Here is a 24074-nt window from a genome sequence, read left to right on the forward strand (position 1 = left end):
CGCCGCTCGGTGCTGCGCCATTTTATGCTAGGGACGTTAGGGACCCACTCTAAATAGGTGGCCTTGACGTGGCGAGTGGGCTTGTACTTTTTGATCAAAAATGTATACTAACAACCTGTTAGTTTTTGATATTATGCTGAGAAGCAATCAGATCATTATGCAAGATTGTAGATGTGCACCATGTCTGTTTTTCTACCCGAATTCACATTGTGATTTCTATCCCCTCTTTTTTTTTTTTTTTTTTTTTGAACATGTTGTCTGCACTCTTCCCCACCCCCTCAGCCCAACCCTATATAAGTAGTAGTTAGCTACACATGGGTCATTTCTTTCCTAGCAGCCTCCCAGTCTGACTGGGAGAGCATGGTAAGTGAGCCATTACACCTTGTTCACACTGGTGTGGTGCTGTGCGGTGTCCGTTACTGCCGTGGCGCCGTGTCTGCGGGGGGGTGCGGCCCATAGACTGGTTTGAGTGGCATTGGGGCCGCTCTGCCGGTGGGTCGTTCCCCCCTGTGGGCATTGGTGTCGCGGCGGTGGTGGTCGCCGCTCGGTGCTGCGCCATTTTATGCTAGGGACGTTAGGGACCCACTCTAAATAGGTGGCCTTGACGTGGCGAGTGGGCTTGTACTTTTTGATCAAAAATGTATACTAACAACCTGTTAGTTTTTGATATTATGCTGAGAAGCAATCAGATCATTATGCAAGATTGTAGATGTGCACCATGTCTGTTTTTCTACCCGAATTCACATTGTGATTTCTATCCCCTCTTTTTTTTTTTTTTTTTTTTTTGAACATGTTGTCTGCACTCTTCCCCACCCCCTCAGCCCAACCCTATATAAGTAGTAGTTAGCTACACATGGGTCATTTCTTTCCTAGCAGCCTCCCAGTCTGACTGGGAGAGCATGGTAAGTGAGCCATTACACCTTGTTCACACTGGTGTGGTGCTGTGCGGTGTCCGTTACTGCCGTGGCGCCGTGTCTGCGGGGGGGTGCGGCCCATAGACTGGTTTGAGTGGCATTGGGGCCGCTCTGCCGGTGGGTCGTTCCCCCCTGTGGGCATTGGTGTCGCGGCGGTGGTGGTCGCCGCTCGGTGCTGCGCCATTTTATGCTAGGGACGTTAGGGACCCACTCTAAATAGGTGGCCTTGACGTGGCGAGTGGGCTTGTACTTTTTGATCAAAAATGTATACTAACAACCTGTTAGTTTTTGATATTATGCTGAGAAGCAATCAGATCATTATGCAAGATTGTAGATGTGCACCATGTCTGTTTTTCTACCCGAATTCACATTAAAAATTATTATGTTTACCCTGAAAACATCTTTAAACTGTCTAGTCCCAGTTTCAGAGCTGTTTATCTGTTATGCCAGCTGGTTGTAGTCTTTATAAAAAACTGTGTCTCAGTGTTTGGTGCATCTTGGCGCAGTGTGTCACATTTTCGGTTGTGCCCCCTTCTCACAACGTCTTACCCCAATCACAAAACCATCCCTCTTGGTGAGGGATGTGCAAGCAAGGTCTAAGACACATAATAATGTGTTTTAGACAAAGATACACTAAAGTTTGGCTCAATTTAGGCCAAAAGTGCAGAAAATAAATGTTGACAAATCTGTGTACACAGCGTCAAGGGTAAAAAAACAAAAAACTTTTTTCCCCTAACATCTGACTAAGGCTAGGTTCAGACTACGAAATCTCTGGGCAGAAAATTTCCGCCCGGAGATTCAGAGTGCGGCCATTACCGTCTGAATCAGTCGGCGCTAGGACCGCGCGGACACTGCAGTCTCCAATAGACTGCAATGTGTTCCACGCGGATTTCCGCCTGAAGAAAGAGCGACGCCTTTCTTCAGGTGGAAATTTCCAATCAGATTTTCCGATCACAAATTCCGCTTCACATATTCCGAAGTGTGAATTTGTGAACGGAAACCCGTTCACTACACTATACATTTTAGCAAGCGGAATTTCCGCCTGCAATTTCAAAGTGAAATTGCAGGCAGAAATTCCGTAGTCTGAACCTAGCCTAACAGTGAATCTAATGCGTTGGTGGATTTGGCCGACATTACTCTTATGTGCATTGCCATCTTAGGAAGCTTTTGTGTTTGACTAGTTAGCTGTTACTAGCTGATCTTAGAGTCTCCTGGGGGTTTCCTTTATGTCACTTCCCAATGTAAATTTGTCGATTGGTTTTGTAGTACTGTTCCTTTTGAAGTACTGACATCTCAGCATGTCAGTCATATGGTTTACTGAAAGGATTGAAAGAGCTTAACCTAGCAAACGAAATCAAAGGCAAATCTACATCTCCAAAGTCACTGGCTCCAACCTGCTGTCAACGAACAACAAGGGGAAGATTGCATTAGCTGTCTACGTTGTGACCAAAGCATTTTGGGAGACTTATTGACAGCTTTGATGAATTTACTAGTACAAGTGACCCCCCCGACCTACGATGGCCCCGACATACGATAATTTCAACATCCGATGGCCTCTCAGAGGCCATCGCATGTTGAAGGCAGCATCAACATATGATGCTTTTGTATGTCGGGGCCATCGCATAAACAGCTATCCAGCAGCGCAGACTGCTTCAGCTGCCACCGGATAGCCGTTTACGGTGCCCCGTGTGCTCCGGTGTTGGCCCCTTCCTTGTCCTCGGGGCTCTGGCGCGTCCTCTTTGGGATCCCCTGCATTGTCGTCGCTCTCCATCGTTGTCATCACGTCGCTGCGTGTGCGTAGCGACATGATGGCGGCAACGGAGAGCGGAGACAGAGAGCGAGGATGCTGGGGAAGCAGAGGCCTTGTCGGAGTGTCGGGGACACCCCGGGGATGCGGCGACAGCAATGGAAGGCGACATCAAGGGCAGCAGTGATGAGCGGTGACGGTCCGGAGCAGCGGGGACAGGTGAGTACAACTTCCTTTACCAATGGTCTTCAACCTGCGGACCTCCAGATGTTGCAAAACTACAACTCCCAGCATGCCCGGACAGCCAACGGCTGTCCGGGCATGCTGGGTGTTAGAGTTTTGCAACATCTGGAGGTCCACAGGTTGTAGACCACTGTCCTATACATTGCACGGATCACTCAACATACGATGGTTTCAACAAACCATGGTTCGTTTGGAATGGCTACCATCGTATGTTGAGGGACCACTGTATTATACTATATTCTGGTGTGCTTCAAAAGATAGCGGAAAAAAAATGTGGCACACCAATCCAAAATTGCTCCAGTTATTTGGCATCAAAAAACAATAGCGCATCTATTGTGGCACAATGTTCCAGTACCATACATGGACCTTTTTTCAAGCCTTTTCCTATCCTGGGAGCATTTTCAAAGCTTAAAGATCTTGCCAAAATGGGTAAATAAACCACACTTGGAGTAATATTGGATCAGTGTGCTGTAGTTTTTTCACTATATTGAAATTTGGACTGGTGGATCAAGGTCCTTATTCTGCTGAAAAATATATAAAACTTTTGAGTGTGTGAATGTTTTCTTGAACTAATATAGATATTACTTATATGTGTTTTTGTTAGCAATTTTTTTGATAGCTATTTCTTATATGTTTTTTTTGTCAAGGTGTTCAAAGTACACTGCTAATACAAATAATGTTGTGAAGGGTTGACTGGCATTCACCGAGGCTATCCTCTACCCTTTCAAGCAGACTCCGGCTTGACATATAATCCCCAGTCATATTACAAGGCTCTTTAAGAGTTGAACACTGATTTGAAGGGATGCTACCACCTATATAGGACAGTGGAAAAAAGCTACTTTTTTATACTTTTCCCCATGGATCATTGCATGGACTGCATAGACCAGTTTGGCATTCTCCTCAGGGAAACACATTATCCCCTTAATTCGACAGCAGGGATACTGAAATACTATTGTATATTAACATTAAATTACAATAAAGTAAAATTCCAATATAAAAAAATGCATACGTGTCATGACTGTCCATTTTATTGCGGTTCTATGAGGCTATCCATTGGCCATTTTATATCAATCTAATAAAGAGTTAAAGTTTATGGAGTGCTAGCCTGTGTACTTTGTTCACCTAAATAAAGGCATACTATGTTGGCAATAAATAATGTTTATATGTATATATTATTAAATGTAAATGATAAGAAACAGATGTCCAGCGCGGATGTCAAGCAATCCGAAATTCTTTATTCAGCCATAACGCTAAGTGATGACAGGTGACGCGTTTTGGCCGCAATCAACGGCCTTAGTCAAGTTGATTGCGCCCGAAACGCGTCAACTGTCATCACAGCGTTATGGCTGAATAAAGAATTTCGTATTGCTTGACATCCGCGCTGGACATCTGTTTCTTATCATTTACACTTGAACCAAAGCCCGGTTCTGTCCGAGACGCGGGAGGGCCGAACGAGTGAGCTGTGCCGCACTTTCTATAATTATTAAATGTACTAATGACTTACATAGCCAGTCAGTCTACAGCGTCAGATCCACATCAATCTGTATTCTATTAGGACCCTGTAGCATTCACAGATTCGCTGCTGAGCTTATATTAAGGCCTAGAATAATGTCTTCATAACTCATTCTAATCCATGTTTGGCTGATTTGGGGCTCCAATGACCAAGTGGCATTTCCTATGCAGTAGACATATACTGGGTGAATTATTTTATCAGCCGTCACATGCTAGTTACCTGAATACATAGATATATTATAGTCATTGTAGCCTGTCCAGATAAAGCAAAGTAAGAGCGAGAATACTAAATGTGATGAAAACAAAGCAGCAATAAGCTCTGTGCAAGCCCCCTCTACCCACAAGAGCATGAGTCCAGTGTTACAGGAATGTATGACAGGAGGGAGGGGAGATGAACTGTGCAATTGCTACTGCCTTAACCCATTCAGCTACACAACTGTCCTTCCCTCAGATACCTAATAAAGCCGTTTTAACAGTATTCATAGGCCATTAATTGCCATCTATACTGCAGTCTCTCAAATAAAACATAAAATAAAGGGCCTGACACTCATTTTCTAGTGAGATCTCCCATTCCTTAACTCCTGCTTTACCGCCGTTACCATACACACAACCAATTCACTGCCATCAGTCACTTCCATGGAATGTATTTCCTCGGAGACCATATCAGGTTGCAAAAGCTACAACTCATTAATCTTCATAGCATTGCACCTAACCTCCTGTCTTGTGGCAGTACCCAGCTAATGTCACATTAGGGCAACACAGTCACCATGGACAGTTTTGATCATGAGGGACAACACACTGTGTTATTCTTGTGTGGTTCCATTGTATATTGTTTTTATAATAGATCAATGATGTGTTGTACGAATGAGCTGGTTTCGTATCACTTGTTACGTCAGACTGGGTGAACTTTTGTAAACATATGTGACATAAGTGAGAAAAGTCAAGTTCAGACGTCATGCAAGATCTGCGCCTACCTGCCGGAGATCGCATGTGGTGGTGTAGGTGTTCATTGGTGGATTGACTGTTTACCCTCCTCCTTGCCACTACTTGGGGGCTGTGAGGGTGCCTTTCTCCCGCTGGGCCACGCATACCATTAGACAGTAGATGAGGAGGTGTCTGGAGCTGATGTTGGAAGTGAGGAATCATGCCATGCAGCTGCTGCTGTTGTGGGTTCATGATGAATCCAGACTTAGATCTGGATCTAGTCCTTGGAGCTCCAGGAAAGCTGGGAATAGTAAGCAAGGAGCACTAAAAGGAGGAGGAGGAGATGTGAGCTGAAAGGAAGCAGAGAGGAGAGCCTGGAAGGAGGATCAGGAAGGGAAAGATGGGTGATCTGGACAAGAGGAGAGTGTTGAGGAAGAGGCGAGCAGTCTGCGGTTAAGCCCAGCTTCTCTGTTGGTGGCTGCTGCAGCCTCAGCCCGCGTGTCAGTCTGGTTGTGACCGAGGTAAATTAGGAAAAGCAACACTACATTTCATCCACACAATGCCCCCTCCGATCTGTGTTGTGCCTGAAGAAAGGAAGGCATAAGGAGCTAAATCTAACTCATTCTATACAGGGATACTTCAGCCACATCCCTGCTGAGGATTCCCTTCTCTATATGATTTGTTCCCAGGGAGTTCTTGTCTCTATGATGCCTCTAACATTGGAAAAACAAATGTGTCCCTGAGCATTGTGCTGTCTGAGTCTCTCCATTCCAGCCCCAGTTAGTGCGGGCAAGGGTTTTCCGTAACTACAGGGTATTGGTAAGAATTTTTTGGGTTGGGCCACAACCTTCTGTATCTTATCTCTTGTCAGCTGTATTATCAGCTGACATGTGTTATGGTAGAAAACCTTATTGTCCCCATTATAGGGTGGAGAGCCTTTATTTATGACTTAAAATGCAGCCATAATAGACCCATACACCTCTTAAATCTAACAGTATACTGATAAGCTTGGGTTTACCCATTGTGGGATGTTTACAAATTGTAAGGAGATAAGGCCAAAATGGATGGGTTCCACTGACAGTAAAATGGCTCTAATACACAAAATAGGGTAGGATTTCAAACCATCTTATCCATTGTTTCCCTTAAAATAGGTGTTAAAGAACAAAGTACTTTTTCCCAATTCACACCCATAATGCATGGATGGGATTATTGCTCGGATGTCCATTTACATTAGATATATTTTGCAATTATCTATATAGATTTATCATGGCAGTGAAATAAAACTTTACTGAAATGGGTTTTCTCTAACAACAACAATGTAGTGATATACTGTGTAAAGTACTGTACTTTGTACCAAAGATGACAATATACCAATGGATCTGGTAACTTGAGGTTTAGCACTGATAAATGTAACGTTCTGCACATGGGAAGGGACAATCCATTGTAAGATTACTTTCTAAATGGGTAAATACTGAGTAAGGCTCAGTATACTGTGAGCCCCCATCAGAAGGATACATCTAGACTCAACCAGTGTCAGGCATCTGCTGCCAAGACAAATAGTATCATGGGATACATCAATCGGGTCATAGATACACAGGATGAGGAAATAATTCTACCAGTGTACAAATCACTAGTCAGACCACACATGGAATATTAGAAGGAATTTATTAAGGCTTCCATACCAGCTTCTGGGTGTTAAAAAGTGACATTTTGAGCAAGCCTCATTTTGTGCAATAATGTGTGACTTTTCTGACTTGTTGTGCATAGATTTGCAAGCATTGCATAAACATTTTAAATTTTTTAAGCAATGCCAAATCCCTCCCTTTGTGTTTTGCACATCAGTGTACAAGAAAGAGATCATAGAGCTTGAAGAAGTTTTGAGGCAAGCAACTAGAGTAATAAATACAATGGGAGATTTTAATTTGGGATTACCAAAATAAGAATAATTTGTTGGGGAAAAGGTACAAACATCATCAATCATGTATAAACATGGTCTTTGATCTCATGATACCCAGGACTGTATTTATAACAAGGGGGCATCCTCGATGTCTAGAGGAAAGAAGGTTTCTACACCAATACGGAAGGGGTTCTTTACTGTAAGAGCAGTGAGACTATGGAATTCTCTGCCAGAGGAAGTGGTCATGGTGAGGAATAGAGTTCAAAAGAGGCTTGGAGGCATTTCTGTATAGTAATATCATTACATGTTATATAGTCACTAGATTCTGGAGATGGTTGCCAGCAGAGGGAAGCAACACTATAGTAGGTCAATGCAAAACTGAATCCTATGTCTTATCTATTGGTTTGTTTCATCTAAAAAATAATTTTTCTCTTATGAATGGGCCCAGATTTCTCAATGCAGTCCGGTATGTGCTCACAGCAATTGCAGCACAATAAGCAGAACCATTCTTCAGACAAAACTAATTGACGGTTAGGCCATCAGATGCGGTTTTATACTTACTTTAAAGGTTTAAAAGTAAAGAAGAAATACTGATACTCCCCATCTCTTGTATTCACTCCTGTCTGCTTCAAAAACGAAATGTATGAATTATAAACAGCAAACGAAGGTATGAACTGGAGCACTCACCCAATACGTGGTCCACGCTGGCAGTCTCCCAATCTTACCGAATTCGATCCAGGGCCTTGGACTGAATACCGTACGATTCGGAGACTGCCAGCGTGGACCACATATCGGGTGAGTGCTCCAGTTCATACCTTCGTTCGCTGTTTATATATACTTACCTGTAATCACGAGTAGGAACCCCCAGAAGGGTACACGTCAACACATCCTATGATCACTTCATCCATGAGTATTTGCCGATACAGTGGCTTGTGCCGGTTTATAGCTTTCTATTTCTATGTTGGTAAATTAAATGTGTGAATTCATCCTAAGTCACAAACTGCAGTTTTTGTTATTATTCAAAAAAAACTGAACCCAGCCTCATGACAATAGCTGGGTGGAATATGTTTTTCTCACTGTGCTTCTATTGTGTTCAGCAAGCACAATCGATGAATTGTCATCCTATTAACCCCTTCAGGATGTGTCAGGACATGGCTTCTTTAGGCCTTTAGGACAAAATACTTTTTGTCCATGTGGCCTTTTGAGGGCTAGTCGCAAAACAGCAGTTCTACCAGTGCTCATCATTCATACAACATTATTCACAAATTATCCTTTTAATTTTCTGCTCACATGGTTTCTGTCTATATTATGTTGCATTATCATTACAAAAATGCATTGAAAATTTGCAACGCCACATCCAGAGAATCAAAGCTTTTTAAATATTTGACATCAACACTCAGTGATTATGTTTCATTCATGTTTAGGTTGGGGGTGTCAATAGTACTTATAGACTTATAATGGGGCTGCAGGATGTAGATCATTGAGAGCAGAGAGTAAAGCTCTCCCTGCTCATTCTTCTGACTGGTGGGGGTCTCAACGACAGGGACACTTAAAAAATTTAACATACTACACTGCTCAAAAGGGAACACTAAGATAACATATCCTAGATGTGAATGAATTAACTAATCATAGGAAATACTTTCATCTAGAGATGAGCGAACTTACAGTAAATTCAATTCGTCACGAACTTCTCGGCTCGGCAGTTGATGACTTTTCCTGCATAAATTAATTCAGCTTTCCGGTGTTCCGGTGGGCTGGAAAAGGAGGATACAGTCCTAGGAGACTCTTTCCTAGGACTGTATCCACCTTTTTCAGCCCACCGGAGCACCGGAAAGCTGAACTAATTTATGCAGGAAAAGTCAGCAACCGCTGAGCCGAGAAGTTCGTGACGAATCGAATTTACTGTAAGTTCGCTCATCTCTACTTTCATCTTTACATAGTTGAATGTGCTGACAACAAAATCACACAAAAATTATCAATGGAAATCAAATTTATCAACCTATGGAGTCACACTCAAAATCAGTGGAGCACCACATTAAAGGGTGATCCAACTTTGATGTAATGTCCTTAAAACAAGTCAAAATGAGGCTCAGTAATGTGTGTGTGGCCTCCACGTGCCCGTATGACCTCCCAAAAACACCTGGGCATGTTCCTGATGAGGTGGCGGATGGGATGTCCTCTCAGACCTGGACTAAAGCATCCACCAACTCCTGGACAGTCTGTGGTGCAACGTGGCTTTGGTGGATGGAGCGAGACATGATGTCCCAGATGTGCTCAATCAGATTGAAGCCTGGGGAACAGGTGGGCCAGTCCATAGCATTAATGCCTTCCTCTGGCAGGAACTGCTGACACACTCTAGTCACATGAGGTTTAGCATTGTCTTGCATAAGGAGGAACCCAGGGCCAACCGCACCAACATATGGTCTCACTAGGGGTCGGAGGATCTCATCTCGGTACCTAATGACAGTCAGGTTACCTCTAGCAAGCTGGAAGTCTGTGCGGCCCCCAAAGAAATGCCACCCCACACCATTACTGACCCACAGCCAAACTGGTCATGCTGGAGGATGTTGTAGCCAGTAGAACGTTCTCCACGGTGTCTCCAGACTCTGTCACATGTGCTCAGTGTGAACCTGCTTTCATCTGTGAAGAGCACAGGGCGCCAGTGGCAAATTTGCCAATCTTGGTGTCCTCTGGCAAATGCCAAACGTCCTGCACGGTTGTGGATGTCTGGCCTTCATACCACCCTCATGGAGTCTGTTTCTGACAGTCTGAGAGGACACATGCACATTTGTGGCCTGCTGGAGGTCATTTTGCAGGGCTCTGGCAGTGCTCCTCCTTGCACAAAGGCGGAGGTAGCGGTCCTGCTGCTTGGTTTTTGCCCTCCTATGGCCTCCTCCATGTCTCCTGATGTACTGGCCTGTCTCCTGGTAGCGTCTCCATGCTCTGGACACTACGCTGACAGACACAGCAAATCTTCTTGCCACAGCTAGCATTTATGTGCCATCCTGGATGAGCTGCACTACCTGAGCCACTTGTGTGGGTTGTAGACTCCGTCTCATGCTACCACTAAAGTGAAAGCACCGCCAGCATTCCAAAGTGACCAAATCATCAGCCAGGAAGCATAGGAACTGAGAAGTGGTCTGTGGTCACCACCTGCAGAACCACTCCTTTATTGGGGGTGTCTTGCTAATTGCCTATAATTTCCACCTGTTGTCTGTTCCATTTGCACAACAGCATGTGAAATTGATCAATCAGTGTTGCTTCCTGAGTGGGCAGTGTGATTTCACAGAAGTGTGATTGACTTGGAGTTACATTGTGTTGTTTAAGTGTTCCCTTTATTTATTTTGAGCAGTGTATTATGTTGTTTTGTTGCAAGGGGATAAATCCTATTAAATTGACATATACTTGTGGTTTTGTACGAGATATAAGGATTAGATTATAAACCCTATTGAGGATAGGGACTGATAGGAGTACAGCACAGCACTATGGAATATGGCATTGATATATAAATAAAGAGAAATGCCTAAATAAAAAATTCAGTAAATTAATCATTCATTGTAATAAAACCAACATCCAGTATCTTTAATTTGCCTCACAATGATTTATCACAATTAAAAATAAAAGTAAAACTTTCTACTACATGTGTACATGTTTGTAATATTAAAAATAATCTATCGATTTTATTACAAAATGAAACAATGATCCAAAGCACAAATATATGTACTGAATACTCTACAGGGCAGATAAATATCACAGGAAACGGTAATGTTCAATAACTAAGAAAAATGTTCCGTTATCATTGAGAAGGATCATTGTTGGGTTTGCACAAAAAAAATATGACATTCCTGTTCATTAATTGTTGGAAGGTAGAAGGGTTGCAGGGGTATTCCAGTGTTCACAAAAACTTAATGCTAGGGCTGTAGAAAAAGTTAAAACATGACACCTACCTCTGGTCCCCCGCAGCTACCCTTTTAGCTCCTGCTCGTCACTTCTCCTTGCATCCAAGATGAGAGCTTGGGGAAGGACCTGCCTGCTCAGCCAATCACTGATCAGGACGGGGCATTTCTGGGGCCAGTGACTGGCTGAGCAGGAAGGACCCGCTCCAACTTTTAATCTCAGAAAGCAGATAGAAGAGACGAGCAGCAGGAGCTGAAGCGAGGGCTGTGGGCAAGTGGGTCAGATAAGTACCTTTCTTTTTTCTACAGCCCCAGCCTTATATCAATTTACTATAATCACCAAAATACAATGTTAGGTCTTTAGAGGTGTGTTCACCTAGAAGTTGTTAGAAAAGAAAATGAGAATAGAACAACAATAAGTGAAGAAGTTAAGATGGGCATCATTTTGGAATGTAATGGCTGGTCAGAGAGTGCCAACCTATATGGGTGTTAGCCTGGATACTATTTTGCTGAGGTCACTATGGTTTGTGATTCACTAGATGCAGAGGCTGCCAGCTGTGGTGAACACTTTTACTGAGCGAAGCCTGGCAGCAGGGCAATGAGCCCAGGCCATTACTACTGACTACAGCAGAATCCTCCCATGTAAACAGCTGACTCTCCATCCTTGTCAGCCTTGAAATGTGTGTTCTTGCTGTGTGGTTACTTGCATGAATCGTGGTATGCTGACAGTGCTAGGAGGGTGCATTTTGTCATATTTTCTAAGCAGTGCCCTTTAACTAAAACGTAAAGTCCATGGTAAAGCAGACTAAGCCTCACTACAGCCTGAAATAACGGTGGAATGTTTTTGAATGCTTAGCAACTAGGATACAGTATATAGGATATGAATTTCTGCACTTGGCTTTTAGGCTGTATTCACAATTGTATTAGGCTTGTTATTTAGGCTGGTTGTGATTCTACTGAACTAAAAATTGGAGTAAAAAAAAATTTAACTTATTGATAGATAAAATATTTTTTTTAATACATAACACATAATCACATTTCTTAAAGGGGTATTCCAGGAAAAAAACATATATATATATATAAATCAACTGGCTCCAGAAAGTTAAACAGATTTGTAAATGACTTCTATTAAAAAATCTTAATCCTTTCAATAATTATCAGCTGCTGAGGTGGAGTTGTTCTTTTCTGTCTGGCAACAGTGCTCTCTGCTGACATGTCTGCATGTCTCGGGAACTGCACAGAGTAGAATAGGTTTGCTATGGGGATTTGCTTCTAAATTGGGCGGTTCCCGAGACACGTGTCATCAGAGAGCACTTAGACAGAAAAGAACAACTCAACTTCAGCAGCTCATAAGTACTGAAAGGATTAGGATTTTGTAATAGAAGTAATTTACAAATCTGTTTAACTTTCTGGAGCCAGTTGATATATCAAAAAAAGTTTTTTCCTGGATAACCCCTTTAAGATTGTTGCAAATAAGGATACAAATGTATTTATTTATTTTTTTTAATAAAAATAAATAAAATGAGAACACAAGTGTGAATTTAACCTTGTTTTTGTTCTGTGTTCAGAAATCCTGCTGTTTGCTGAACATTAAAATATTTTAGTGTATATTTATACATAATATACAGTCATGGCCGTAAATGTTGACACCCCTGACATTTTTCTAGAAAATGAAGTATTTCTCACAGAAAAGGATTGCAGTAACACATGTTTTGCTATACACATGTTTATTCCTTATTATGGACATTTATCAACGGGTTTAGTCAGGTTTTCTTTACTATAATTGTCGCAAAATTGTCGCAACTGCGACTACGCGATTTTTCGTGCGACATTTTGACTGGAAAGTGAGAAAAGCAAGTTTTCCAAAAATTAACTACGTAGTAAGAATTTTAAAATGGACTACGGGTAGTCAGGTATTTATTAACTGCGACAGTCGCAACTGCGCAAAAAAAAGTCGCAACAGGGTTAAAAATTGACTAAATTTACTCCAGCTCAAACATGGAGCAGAAAAAGCTACTACCAAAGTAAAAAAGGAAAAATTGCTTACGTGAAAGAAAATTATCAACAGGCTGAAACCAGTTGATAAATAAGTCACACATAAGCAAAAAAATAGTAAGGAAAAAATTACTAAAAAAAAGAATACATAAGCAAACATTGATAAATGTCCCTCTTTGTGTGTATTGGAACTAAATCAAAAAAGGGAGGAAAAAAGCATATTGGACATAATGCCACCCCAAACTCCAAGAATGGGCTGGACAAAATTATTGGCACCCTTTACTTAATATTTGGTTGCACACCCTTTGGAAAAAAATAACTGAAATCAGTCGCTTCCTATAACCATTAATAAGCTTCTTACACCTCTCAGCCGGAATGTTGGACCACTCTACCTTTGCAAACTGCTCCAGGTCTCTCTTATTGGAAGGGCGCCTTTTCCCAACAGCAATTTTAAGATCTCTCCACAGGTGTTCAATGGGATTTAGATCTGGACTCATTGCTGCCACTTTAGAAATCTCCAGTGCTTTGTTGCCATCCATTTCTGGGGGCTTTTTGACATATGTTTGGGGTCATTGTCCTGCTGGAAGACCCAAGATCTCGGACGCAAACCCAGCTTTCTGACACTGGGCTGTACAGTGTGACCCAAAATCCATTGGTAATTCTCAGATTTCATGATGCCTTGCACACATTCAAGGCACCCAGTGCCAGAGGCAGCAAAACAACCCCAAAACATCATTGAACCTCCACCATATTTATGTAGGTACGGTGTTCTTTTCTTTGTAGGCCTCATTCCATTTTCTGTAAACAGTAGAATGATGTGCTGTACCAAAAACCTCTATCTTGGTCTCATCTGTCCACAATACGTTTTCCCAGAAGGATTTTGGCTAACTCAAGTTCATTTTTGTAAAATGTAGTCTTGCTTTTTTTTACTTTTGACTTAAAATGTAGAAAACAAAGACAGGTGGGGAAGGCAAAAATATATAACTTTAAAAAGGCAAATTTCCCTGGGCTGAGAGCTGCACTACAGGACATAGACTGGGGAGAGGTGTTGTCAAATACTGATACAGAAGGTAAATGGGACATCTTTAAATCAACTCTAAATAACTATACAGCTAAATATATAGCTATATATAAAAATGTAATAAAAACAGCAACAATTCAAAATGGGAGACAGGTGGCCAAAGAAAGCAAAACTAATCCTAAATATTTTTTTTCGATATATAAATGCAAAAAAAAAAACAAGGACAGAGCATGTAGGACCCCTTAATAATGATAATGGGGAGGTTGTCACGGGCGATCAAGAGAAGGCGGAGCTACTGAATGGGTTCTTTAGTTCTGTATATACTAGGGAAGAAGGAGCTGACATTGGCCAGGTCAGTGCTGGTAACACATCATGTAATGTACTGAACTGGCTTAATGCAGGGATGGTACAAGGTAAGTTAAGTAAAGTGAATGTAAGCAAATCTCCAGGACCGGATGGATTGCACCCAAGAGTTCTTAGATAGGTAAGTTCAGTAATATCTGTACCCCTGTTCATGATATTTAGAGATTCTCTGGTGTCTGGTATTGTGCCAAGGGACTGGCGCAAGACGAATGTGGTACCAATCTTCAAAAAGGGCTCTAGGTCTTCCCCAGGAAACTATAGACCGGTAAGTTTAACATGCATTGTGGGTAAATTGTTTGAAGGACTTATAAGGAATTACATACAGGAATACATAGGGGATAATAGTATTATAAGTGATAGCCAGCATGGGTTTACTAAGGATAGAAGTTGTCAAACCAATCTAATTTGCTTTTATGAAGATGTCAGTAGAAGCCTTGACAGAGGAATGGCTGTGGATATAGTGTTTCTGGATTTTGCTCAAGCATTTGATACTGTCCCTCATAGACGTCTGACAGGTAAGTTAAGGTCTTTGGGTTTGGAAATTTTAGTTTGTAACTGGATTGAACACTGGCTCATGGATCGTACCCAGAGAGTGGTGGTCAATGATTCATACTCTGATTGGTCCCCGGTTATTAGTGGTGTACCCCAAGGTTCTGTACTGGGCCCGCTGTTGTTTAATTTATTTATCAATGATATAGAGGATGGTATTAACAGCTCTGTTTCTATCTTTGCAGATGACACCAAGCTTTGTAGCACGGTACAGTATATAGAGGATGTGCATAAGTTACAAGATGACTTGGATAGACTAAGTGTCTGGGCATCCACTTGGCAAATGAGGTTCAATGTGGATAAATGTAAAGTTATGCATCTGGGTACTAATAACCTGCATGCATCGTATGTCTTAGGGGGGATTAAACTGGCAGAGTCACTGGTAGAGAAGGATCTGGGTGTACTTGTAGATCACAGACTACAGAATAGCATGCAATGTCAGGCTGCTGCTTCCAAAGCCGGCAGGATATTGTCATGTATCAAAAGAGGCATGGACTCAAGGGACAGGGACATAATACTCCCCCTTTATAAAGCATTGGTACGGCCTCACCTGGAATATGCTGTTCAGTTTTGGGCACCTGTCCATAAAAGGGACACTGCGGAGTTGGAAAGGGTGCAGAGACGTGCGACTAAACTAATATGGGGCATGGAACATCTTAGCTATGAGGAGCGATTAAAGGAGTTACAATTGTTTAGTCTTGAGAATAGACGTTTAAGGGGGGATATGATAAACGTATATAAGTATATTAATGGCCCATACAAAAAATATGAAGAAAAACTGTTCCAGGTTAAACCCCCCCAAAGGATGAGGGGGCACTCCCTCCGTCTGGAGAAGAAAAAGTTTAGTCTCAAGGGGCGACACGCCTTCTTTACCATGAGAACTGTGAACTTATGGAACAGTCTACCTCAGGAACTGGTCACAGCAGGAAAAATGAACAGCTTTAAAACAGGATTAGATACATTCCTGGAACAAAATAAGATTAATGCTTATGAAGAAATATAAAATCCCATCCCTTCCCCAATATCGCGCCACACCCCTACCCTTCAATTCCCTGGTTGAACTTGATGGACATATGTCTTTTTTCAACCGTACTAACTATGTAATTATGTAACTATGTCTCTGTGTCAGCAGTGGGGTCCTCCTGGGTCTCCTGCCATAGCGTTTCACTGTGTTTAAATGTCGATGGATAGTTTGCGCTGACACTGATGATCCCTGAGCCTGCAGGACAGCTTGAATATCTTTGGAACTTGTTTGGGGCTGCTTATCCACCATCCGGACAATCCTGCGTTGACACCTTTCATCAATTTTTCTCTTCCGTCCACACCCAGGGAGATTAGTTACAGTGCCATGGGTTGGAAACTTCTTGATAATGTTGCGCACTGTGGACAAAGGCAAATCTAGATCTCTGGAGATGGACTTTGAGATTGAGATTGTTGATATTTTTCCACAATTTTGGTTCTCAAGTCCTCAGACAGTTCTCATCTCCTCTTTCTGTTGTCCATGCTTAGTGTGGCACACACAATGCAAAGACAAAGTGAACTTCTCTCCTTTTTGTCTGCTTTCAGGTGTGTTCTTTATATTGCCCACACCTGTTGCTTGCCCCAGGTGAGTTTAAAGGAGCATCACATGCTTGAAACAATCTTATTTTTCCACAATTTTGAAAGGGTGCCAATAATTTTGTCCAGACCATTGAGTTTGGTGTGACATTATGTCCAATTTAAGGTCAGAAAAAGAATGTAATAATATACAAGTGCTACCTGGGGCAGGGAGATAAGTTAGTAGCTGCCGATTAGAAGTATATGGTTCCCTGTATACCATATAAGAGTTAAAAAGATATAAAAAGTATATAACAATCAGCGCTTAAAAATATGGCATCAGGATGACGTCAGAGAAGCTGAAGTGGTTATGAGAAGTGTAGGCGGCGCGTGTGCTGAGCTGATACAACTGGATTAATGCACCTTCAGGGAGACAAAGCACATTGCACTTTGCCAACTCTCAAGCAAATTCAGGGATTGCTACATCAAGGTAAACTGCAGACTATTGCACCTCATTGAAATATTAGTATATCTTATATTATACCTGATTATTTTATCTGATTATTTCACTACCATTTTTAAGCGATGATTATTATATTTTTCCTCCCTTTTTTGGTTTAGTTCCAATACACACAAAGGGAATAAACATGTGTATAGCAAAACATATGTTACTGCAATCCTTTTCTGTGAGAAATACTACTCTCAGGGGTGCCAACATTTATGGCCATGACTGTATACACTGCGTATTTGCTGCTGTGTTCGACAAATCATTTATATTGATTTAACAGTGTCAAATCTGCATCAGGTACGATACATCTGAATTTACCCTTTTTTTCCTGGTCTAAAATAGCCATACACACGATATACATGTTTGCTGACAAATATCCCTTCTGGTCCCTCCATACACATAAATGTTTGTGTATTCTGAATAGAGGGAAGGTGTAAGCTGCTGCCAGACTGCTCTGGTGGTGGCTTATTTCTCCAAAATAAAAAAGATCAGGCAGTTAAAATCTAACATATGTGATCCTTTACTGACATGTTTATCGGTAAAGTGTTGGTAGGCCATTTCCCCTATCAGCCATTAATTTAGTATATAAGCCAGAGAAACAGCCCTAATATTATTTATATAATTATACATAAACTTTGTTCTGACCCAAAAAGAAGACTTTAATGCCATACCATAGAGTATTAAACGAACAACATAACTGACAGTCACTAACATAATTGCTTCCCAAGGACACTTTGTTTGTCAAAATAATAACATTCATATAAAAATGATGCTACTCTTATAGGGAATGTGTCATCATAAAATGTACTATTGCTTAAATCAAGTTTTTATATTTTATATTTTTTAACACCTTTTGGTAATTCTCATTTTCCATTTTGCAATCTATATTATAAAACAATACAGTGATGACAGTGATATCAGTAGATAGATAAGACACGTTTTCACAATAGGTGATTTTAACTGGTCAACCTCCTTATCTCTGTGGAAGTACCTCTGAAAAGGTCACACATTATGGCCAGGAACCTCTCCCATAAATTTTAATGGGGCAGATCCTGTCTGTTGTTACCTATGTCCATGCGGCTTGTCATAAAGCAGATCTCATAATTACAACAACAAAAAAGAACATGTTTCAGTATCTGTCTCTGGTCAGTAAAATACATCCTGATGGCACATTCCCTAGTATAAAATTGATGTCAAGTTTATATTTTGTTTTAAAAAGATTTATGCAAAATAAACTTGTTCCTAAGAGGTCTATTGTCACGATGCCGGCTGGCAGGTAGTGGACCCTCTGTGCCAGAGAGGGATTGGCGTGGACCGTGCTAGTGGACCGGTTCTAAGCCACTACTGGTTTTCACCAGAGCCCGCCGCAAAGCGGGATGGTCTTGCTGCGGCGGTAGTGACCAGGTCGTATCCACTAGCAACGGCTCACCTCTCTGGCTGCTGAAGATAGGCGCGGTACAAGGGAGTAGGCAGAAGCAAGGTCGGACGTAGCAGAAGGTCGGGGCAGGCAGCAAGGATCGTAGTCAGGGGCAACGGCAGAAGGTCTGGAAACACAGGCAAGGAACACACAAGGAACGCTTTCACTGGCACTAAGGCAACAAGATCCGGCAAGGGAGTGCAAGGGAAGTGAGGTAATATAGGGAAGTGCACAGGTGATTACCCTAATTGGAACCACTGCGCCAATCAGCGGCGCAGTGGCCCTTTAAATCGCAGAGACCCGGCGCGCGCGCGCCCTAGGGAGCGGGGCCGCGCGCGCCGGGACAGAACAGACGGGGAGCGAGTCAGGTAGGGGAGCCGGGGTGCGCATCGCGAGCGGGCGCTACCCGCATCGCGAATCGCATCCCGGCTGGCAGCGGGATCGCAGCGCCCCGGGTCAGAGGACGTGACCGGAGCGCTGCAGCGGAGAGAGTGAAGCGAGCGCTCCGGGGATGAGCGGGGACCCGGAGCGCTCGGCGTAACAGTACCCCCCCCCTTGGGTCTCCCCCTCTTCTTGGAGCCTGAGAACCTGAGGAGCAGACTTTTGTCAAGGATGTTGTCCTCAGGTTCCCAGGATCTCTCTTCAGGACCACAACCCTCCCAGTCTACTAAAAAAAAATTTTTCCCTCTGACCTTTTTGGCAGCCAAAATTTCCTTGACCGAGAAGACGTCCGAGGAGCCGGAAACAGGAGTGGGAGGAACAGATTTGGGAGAAAAACGGTTGAGGATGAGTGGTTTGAGAAGAGAGACGTGAAAGGCATTAGGGATACGAAGAGAAGGAGGAAGAAGAAGTTTATAAGAGACAGGATTAATTTGACACAAAATTTTGAAAGGACCAAGATAGCGTGGTCCCAACTTGTAGCTAGGGACCCGGAAGCGGACATATTTAGCGGAGAGCCATACCTTGTCTCCAGGGGAAAAAACGGGGGGAGCTCTTCTTTTCTTATCCGCGAACCTCTTCATGCGTGAAGAAGCCTGTAAGAGAGAATTTTGGGTCTCTCTCCATATAATGGAAAGGTCACGAGAAATTTCATCCACAGCGGGCAGACCAGAGGGCAAGGGGGTAGGGAGGGGGGGAAGAGGGTGACGGCCGTACACCACGAAAAATGGGGATTTGGAGGAAGACTCAGAGACCCTGAAGTTATACGAGAATTCGGCCCATGGAAGGAGATCTGCCCAGTCATCCTGGCGGGAGGAAACAAAATGTCGCAAATAATCACCCAAGATCTGGTTAATTCTTTCTACTTGTCCATTGGACTGGGGATGATATGCAGAGGAAAAATTTAATTTAATCTTGAGTTATTTACAGAGAGCCCTCCAGAATTTAGACACGAATTGGACACCTCTATCCGAGACAATCTGCGTAGGCAACCCGTGAAGACGAAAAATGTGTACAAAAAATTGTTTAGCCAACTGAGGCGCAGAAGGAAGACCAGGAAGAGGGATTAAATGTGCCATTTTGGAGAATCGATCAACGACCACCCAAATAACAGTGTTGCCACGGGAAGGGGGTAAATCAGTAATAAAATCCATACCAATCAGAGACCAAGGCTGTTCGGGGACAGGCAGAGGATGAAGAAAACCAGCGGGCTTCTGGCGAGGAGTCTTATCCCGGGCACAGATAGTGCAGGCTCGCACAAAGTCCACAACATCCGTCTCCAGAGTCGGCCACCAATAGAAGCGGGAGATGAGTTGCACAGATTTCTTGATGCCCGCATGACCTGCGAGATGGGAGGAGTGACCCCATTTGAGGATTCCGAGGCGTTGGCGTGGAGAAACAAAGGTCTTTCCTGGAGGAGTCTGCCTGATGGAGGCAGGAGAAGTGGAGATCAGGCAGTCAGGTGGAATGATGTGTTGCGGAGGGAGATCAACTTCTGAGGCATCCGAGGAACGAGAGAGAGCATCGGCCCTAATGTTCTTATCGGCAGGACGAAAGTGAATCTCAAAATTAAATCGGGCAAAGAACAGAGACCACCGGGCCTGGCGAGGATTCAGCCGTTGGGCAGACTGGAGGTAGGAGAGGTTCTTGTGGTCGGTGTAGATAATAACAGGAAATCTTGATCCCTCCAGCAGATGCCTCCATTCCTCAAGTGCTAATTTAATGGCTAGAAGCTCTCGATCCCCGATGGAGTAGTTCCTCTCCGCTGGAGAGAAGGTCCTAGAGAAAAAACCACAAGTGACAGCATGCCCGGAAGAATTTTTTTGTAGAAGAACAGCTCCAGCTCCCACTGAGGAGGCATCAACCTCCAATAGGAAGGGTTTGGAAGGGTCAGGTCTGGAGAGCACGGGAGCCGAAGAAAAGGCAGACTTGAGTCGTTTAAAGGCGTCTTCTGCTTGAGGAGGCCAGGACTTGGGATCAGCATTTTTTTTGGTTAAAGCCACGATAGGAGCCACAATGGTAGAAAAATGTGGAATAAATTGCCTGTAATAATTGGCGAACCCCAAAAAGCGTTGGATAGCACGGAGTCCGGAGGGGCGTGGCCAATCTAAGACGGCAGAGAGTTTGTCTGGATCCATCTGTAGTCCCTGGCCAGAGACCAAATATCCTAGAAAAGGAAGAGATTGGCATTCAAACAGACATTTCTCAATTTTGGCATAGAGTTGGTTGTCACGAAGTCTCTGAAGAACCATACGGACATGCTGGCGGTGTTCTTCAAGATTGGCAGAAAAAATTAGGATATCGTCCAGATATACAATAACACAGGAGTATAACAGATCACGAAAAATTTCATTGACAAAGTCTTGGAAGACGGCAGGGGCATTGCACAGTCCAAAGGGCATGACCAGATACTCAAAGTGTCCATCTCTGGTGTTAAATGCCGTTTTCCACTCGTCCCCCTCTCTGATGCGGATGAGGTTATAGGCGCCTCTTAAGTCCAATTTAGTGAAGATGTGGGCACCTTGGAGGCGATCAAAGAGTTCAGAGATGAGGGGTAAGGGGTAGCGGTTCTTAACCGTGATTTTATTAAGACCGCGGTAGTCAATGCAAGGACGTAGGGAGCCATCTTTTTTGGACACAAAGAAAAATCCGGCTCCGGCAGGAGAGGAGGATTTACGGATAAAGCCCTTTTTTAGATTCTCCTGGACGTATTCGGACATGGCAAGAGTCTCTGGGGCAGAGAGAGGATAAATTCTGCCCCGGGGTGGAGTAGTGCCCGGGAGGAGGTCGATAGGGCAATCATAAGGCCTGTGAGGAGGTAGAGTCTCAGCTTGTTTTTTGCAGAAAACATCCGCGAAGTCCATATAGGCCTTAGGGAGACCGGTTACTGGAGGAACCACAGAGTTACGGCAAGGGTTACTGGGAACCGGTTTTAGACAGTTCTTGGAACAAGAGGACCCCCAACTCTTGATCTCCCCAGTGGACCAATCCAGGGTTGGGGAATGAAGTTGAAGCCAGGGAAGTCCAAGGAGAATTTCTGAGGTGCAATTGGGGAGGACCAAAAGTTCAATCCTCTCATGATGAGATCCGATGCTCATAAGAAGGGGCTCCGTGCAGAAACGTATGGTACAGTCCAATCTTTCATTATTTACACAATTGATGTAGAGGGGTCTGGCGAGACTGGTCACCGGGATGTTGAACCTGTAGACGAGAGAGGCCAAAATAAAATTTCCTGCAGATCCAGAGTCCAAGAAGGCCACCGTAGAGAAGGAGAAGGCAGAGGCAGACATCCGCACAGGCACAGTAAGACGTGGAGAAGCAGAGAAGACATCAAGGACTGTCTCACCTTTGTGCGGAGTCAGCGTACGTCTTTCCAGGCGGGGAGGACGGATAGGACAATCCCTCAGGAAGTGTTCGGTACTAGCACAGTACAGGCAGAGGTTCTCCATACGGCGTCGTGTCCTCTCTTGAGGTGTCAGGCGAGACCGGTCGACCTGCATAGCCTCCACGGCGGGAGGCACAGGAACAGATTGCAGGGGACCAGAGGAGAGAGGAGCCGAGGAGACGAAACGCCTCGTGCGAACAGAGTCCATATCTTGGCGGAGTTCCTGACGCCTTTCAGAAAAACGCATGTCAATGCGAGTGGCTAGGTGAATAAGTTCATGTAGATTAGCAGGAATTTCTCGTGCGGCCAGAACATCTTTAATGTTGCTGGATAGGCCTTTTTTGAAGGTCGCGCAGAGGGCCTCATTATTCCAGGACAATTCTGAAGCAAGTGTACGGAACTGTACGGCATACTCGCCAACGGAAGAATTACCCTGGACCAGGTTCAACAGGGCAGTCTCAGCAGAAGAGGCTCGGGCAGGTTCCTCAAAGACACTTCGGATTTCCGAGAAGAAGGAGTGTACAGAGGCAGTGACGGGGTCATTGCGGTCCCAGAGCGGTGTGGCCCATGACAGGGCTTTTCCGGACAGAAGACTGACTACGAAAGCCACCTTAGACCTTTCAGTGGGAAACAGGTCCGACATCATCTCCAGATGCAGGGAACATTGGGAAAGAAAGCCACGGCAAAACTTAGAGTCCCCATCAAATTTATCCGGTAAGGATAAGCGTATCCCAGGAGCGGCCACTCGCTGCGGAGGAGGTGCAGGAGCTGGCGGAGGAGATGACTGCTGAAGCTGTGGTAGTAACTGTTGTAGCATAACGGTCAGTTGAGACAGCTGTTGGCCTTGTTGCGCTATCTGTTGTGACTGCTGGGCGACCACCGTGGTGAGGTCAGCGACAACTGGCAGAGGAACTTCAGCGGGATCCATGGCCGGATCTACTGTCACGATGCCGGCTGGCATCTATACATCTCACATTACAACCCTTCTCACAATCCTGTGCTGCAAATATCCATTCGCATAGTAAAACATGTTGCAAAGTTGCACTTTGATGGCCACAATAAGTATATAAGGTACCAAACATCACATCCATATGGGCATTTTATTCCATAGATTATAAGAAGTTGGTTTTATGTTTGATGTTATAGCAAACACATCAGTTATTGGGTGATAATGTCTGGCATTGGGGGGGGTGACGTCACACGGGGTGGAGTCGTGACATCACGATACTCCGTCCCCGTGGTTGGGAGGCATAACACTGAGAGCCTCCAGTGCTTCCAGCAGTGCTACATGCTAGATTGCGGGGGTCCCAAGCAGCGGGACCCCTGGGATCAGACATCTTATCCCCTATCCTTTGGATAGGGGATAAGATGTCTTGGGGCCGGAATACCCCTTTAAATGCTTATGTCCCAGAAAACTCCTTTAAGATTAAAAAGGTAAGAAAAAATTGTGAAAACCCAATATTTTTCTTCTACGAAACTTTACAGCTGAGGCCTCACGTGCGATAGAGTAAGTGTTTTCCTCTCATCCACATCCCAGAATCTTCTGTCAACTGACACAATGATGTGGATCATCAAGCTAGAGGATACATTTCCACTGCATCAGTGTCTAATATTGATGTGCTTTACACCATTCCAGCAGCGGCTTAGCATTGAGCTTACTCTGTGTGCAGTTACTCGGCCATGAAAGCCCAATGCATAAAAATCCAGGTTAACAGCTGCCTTGATGCTG

At 43.8% G+C, this 24074-nt stretch overlaps 1 protein-coding gene across 3 annotated transcripts in view; it reads right to left on the reverse strand.

Annotated features, from left to right (window-relative positions):
* The window catches only part of RNF38 (ring finger protein 38), a 316802-nt gene that overhangs the window by 284114 nt on the left and 8614 nt on the right, over positions 1–24074 (reverse strand). Inside the window, exon 1 of one of the 3 annotated variants that reach the window (XM_056518280.1) lies at positions 5391–5749. The exons of the other annotated variants lie outside the window; for them this stretch is intronic. Coding sequence (XP_056374255.1) covers positions 5391–5592 — 202 coding nt within the window. The 5' untranslated portion in view covers positions 5593–5749. Of the gene's footprint in view, positions 1–5390; positions 5750–24074 lie in introns of those variants that run through there. 3 annotated transcript variants of the gene reach the window in all.

This window comes from Hyla sarda, chromosome 1, assembly GCF_029499605.1.
Source record: "Hyla sarda isolate aHylSar1 chromosome 1, aHylSar1.hap1, whole genome shotgun sequence".
NCBI lineage: Eukaryota > Metazoa > Chordata > Amphibia > Anura > Hylidae > Hyla > Hyla sarda.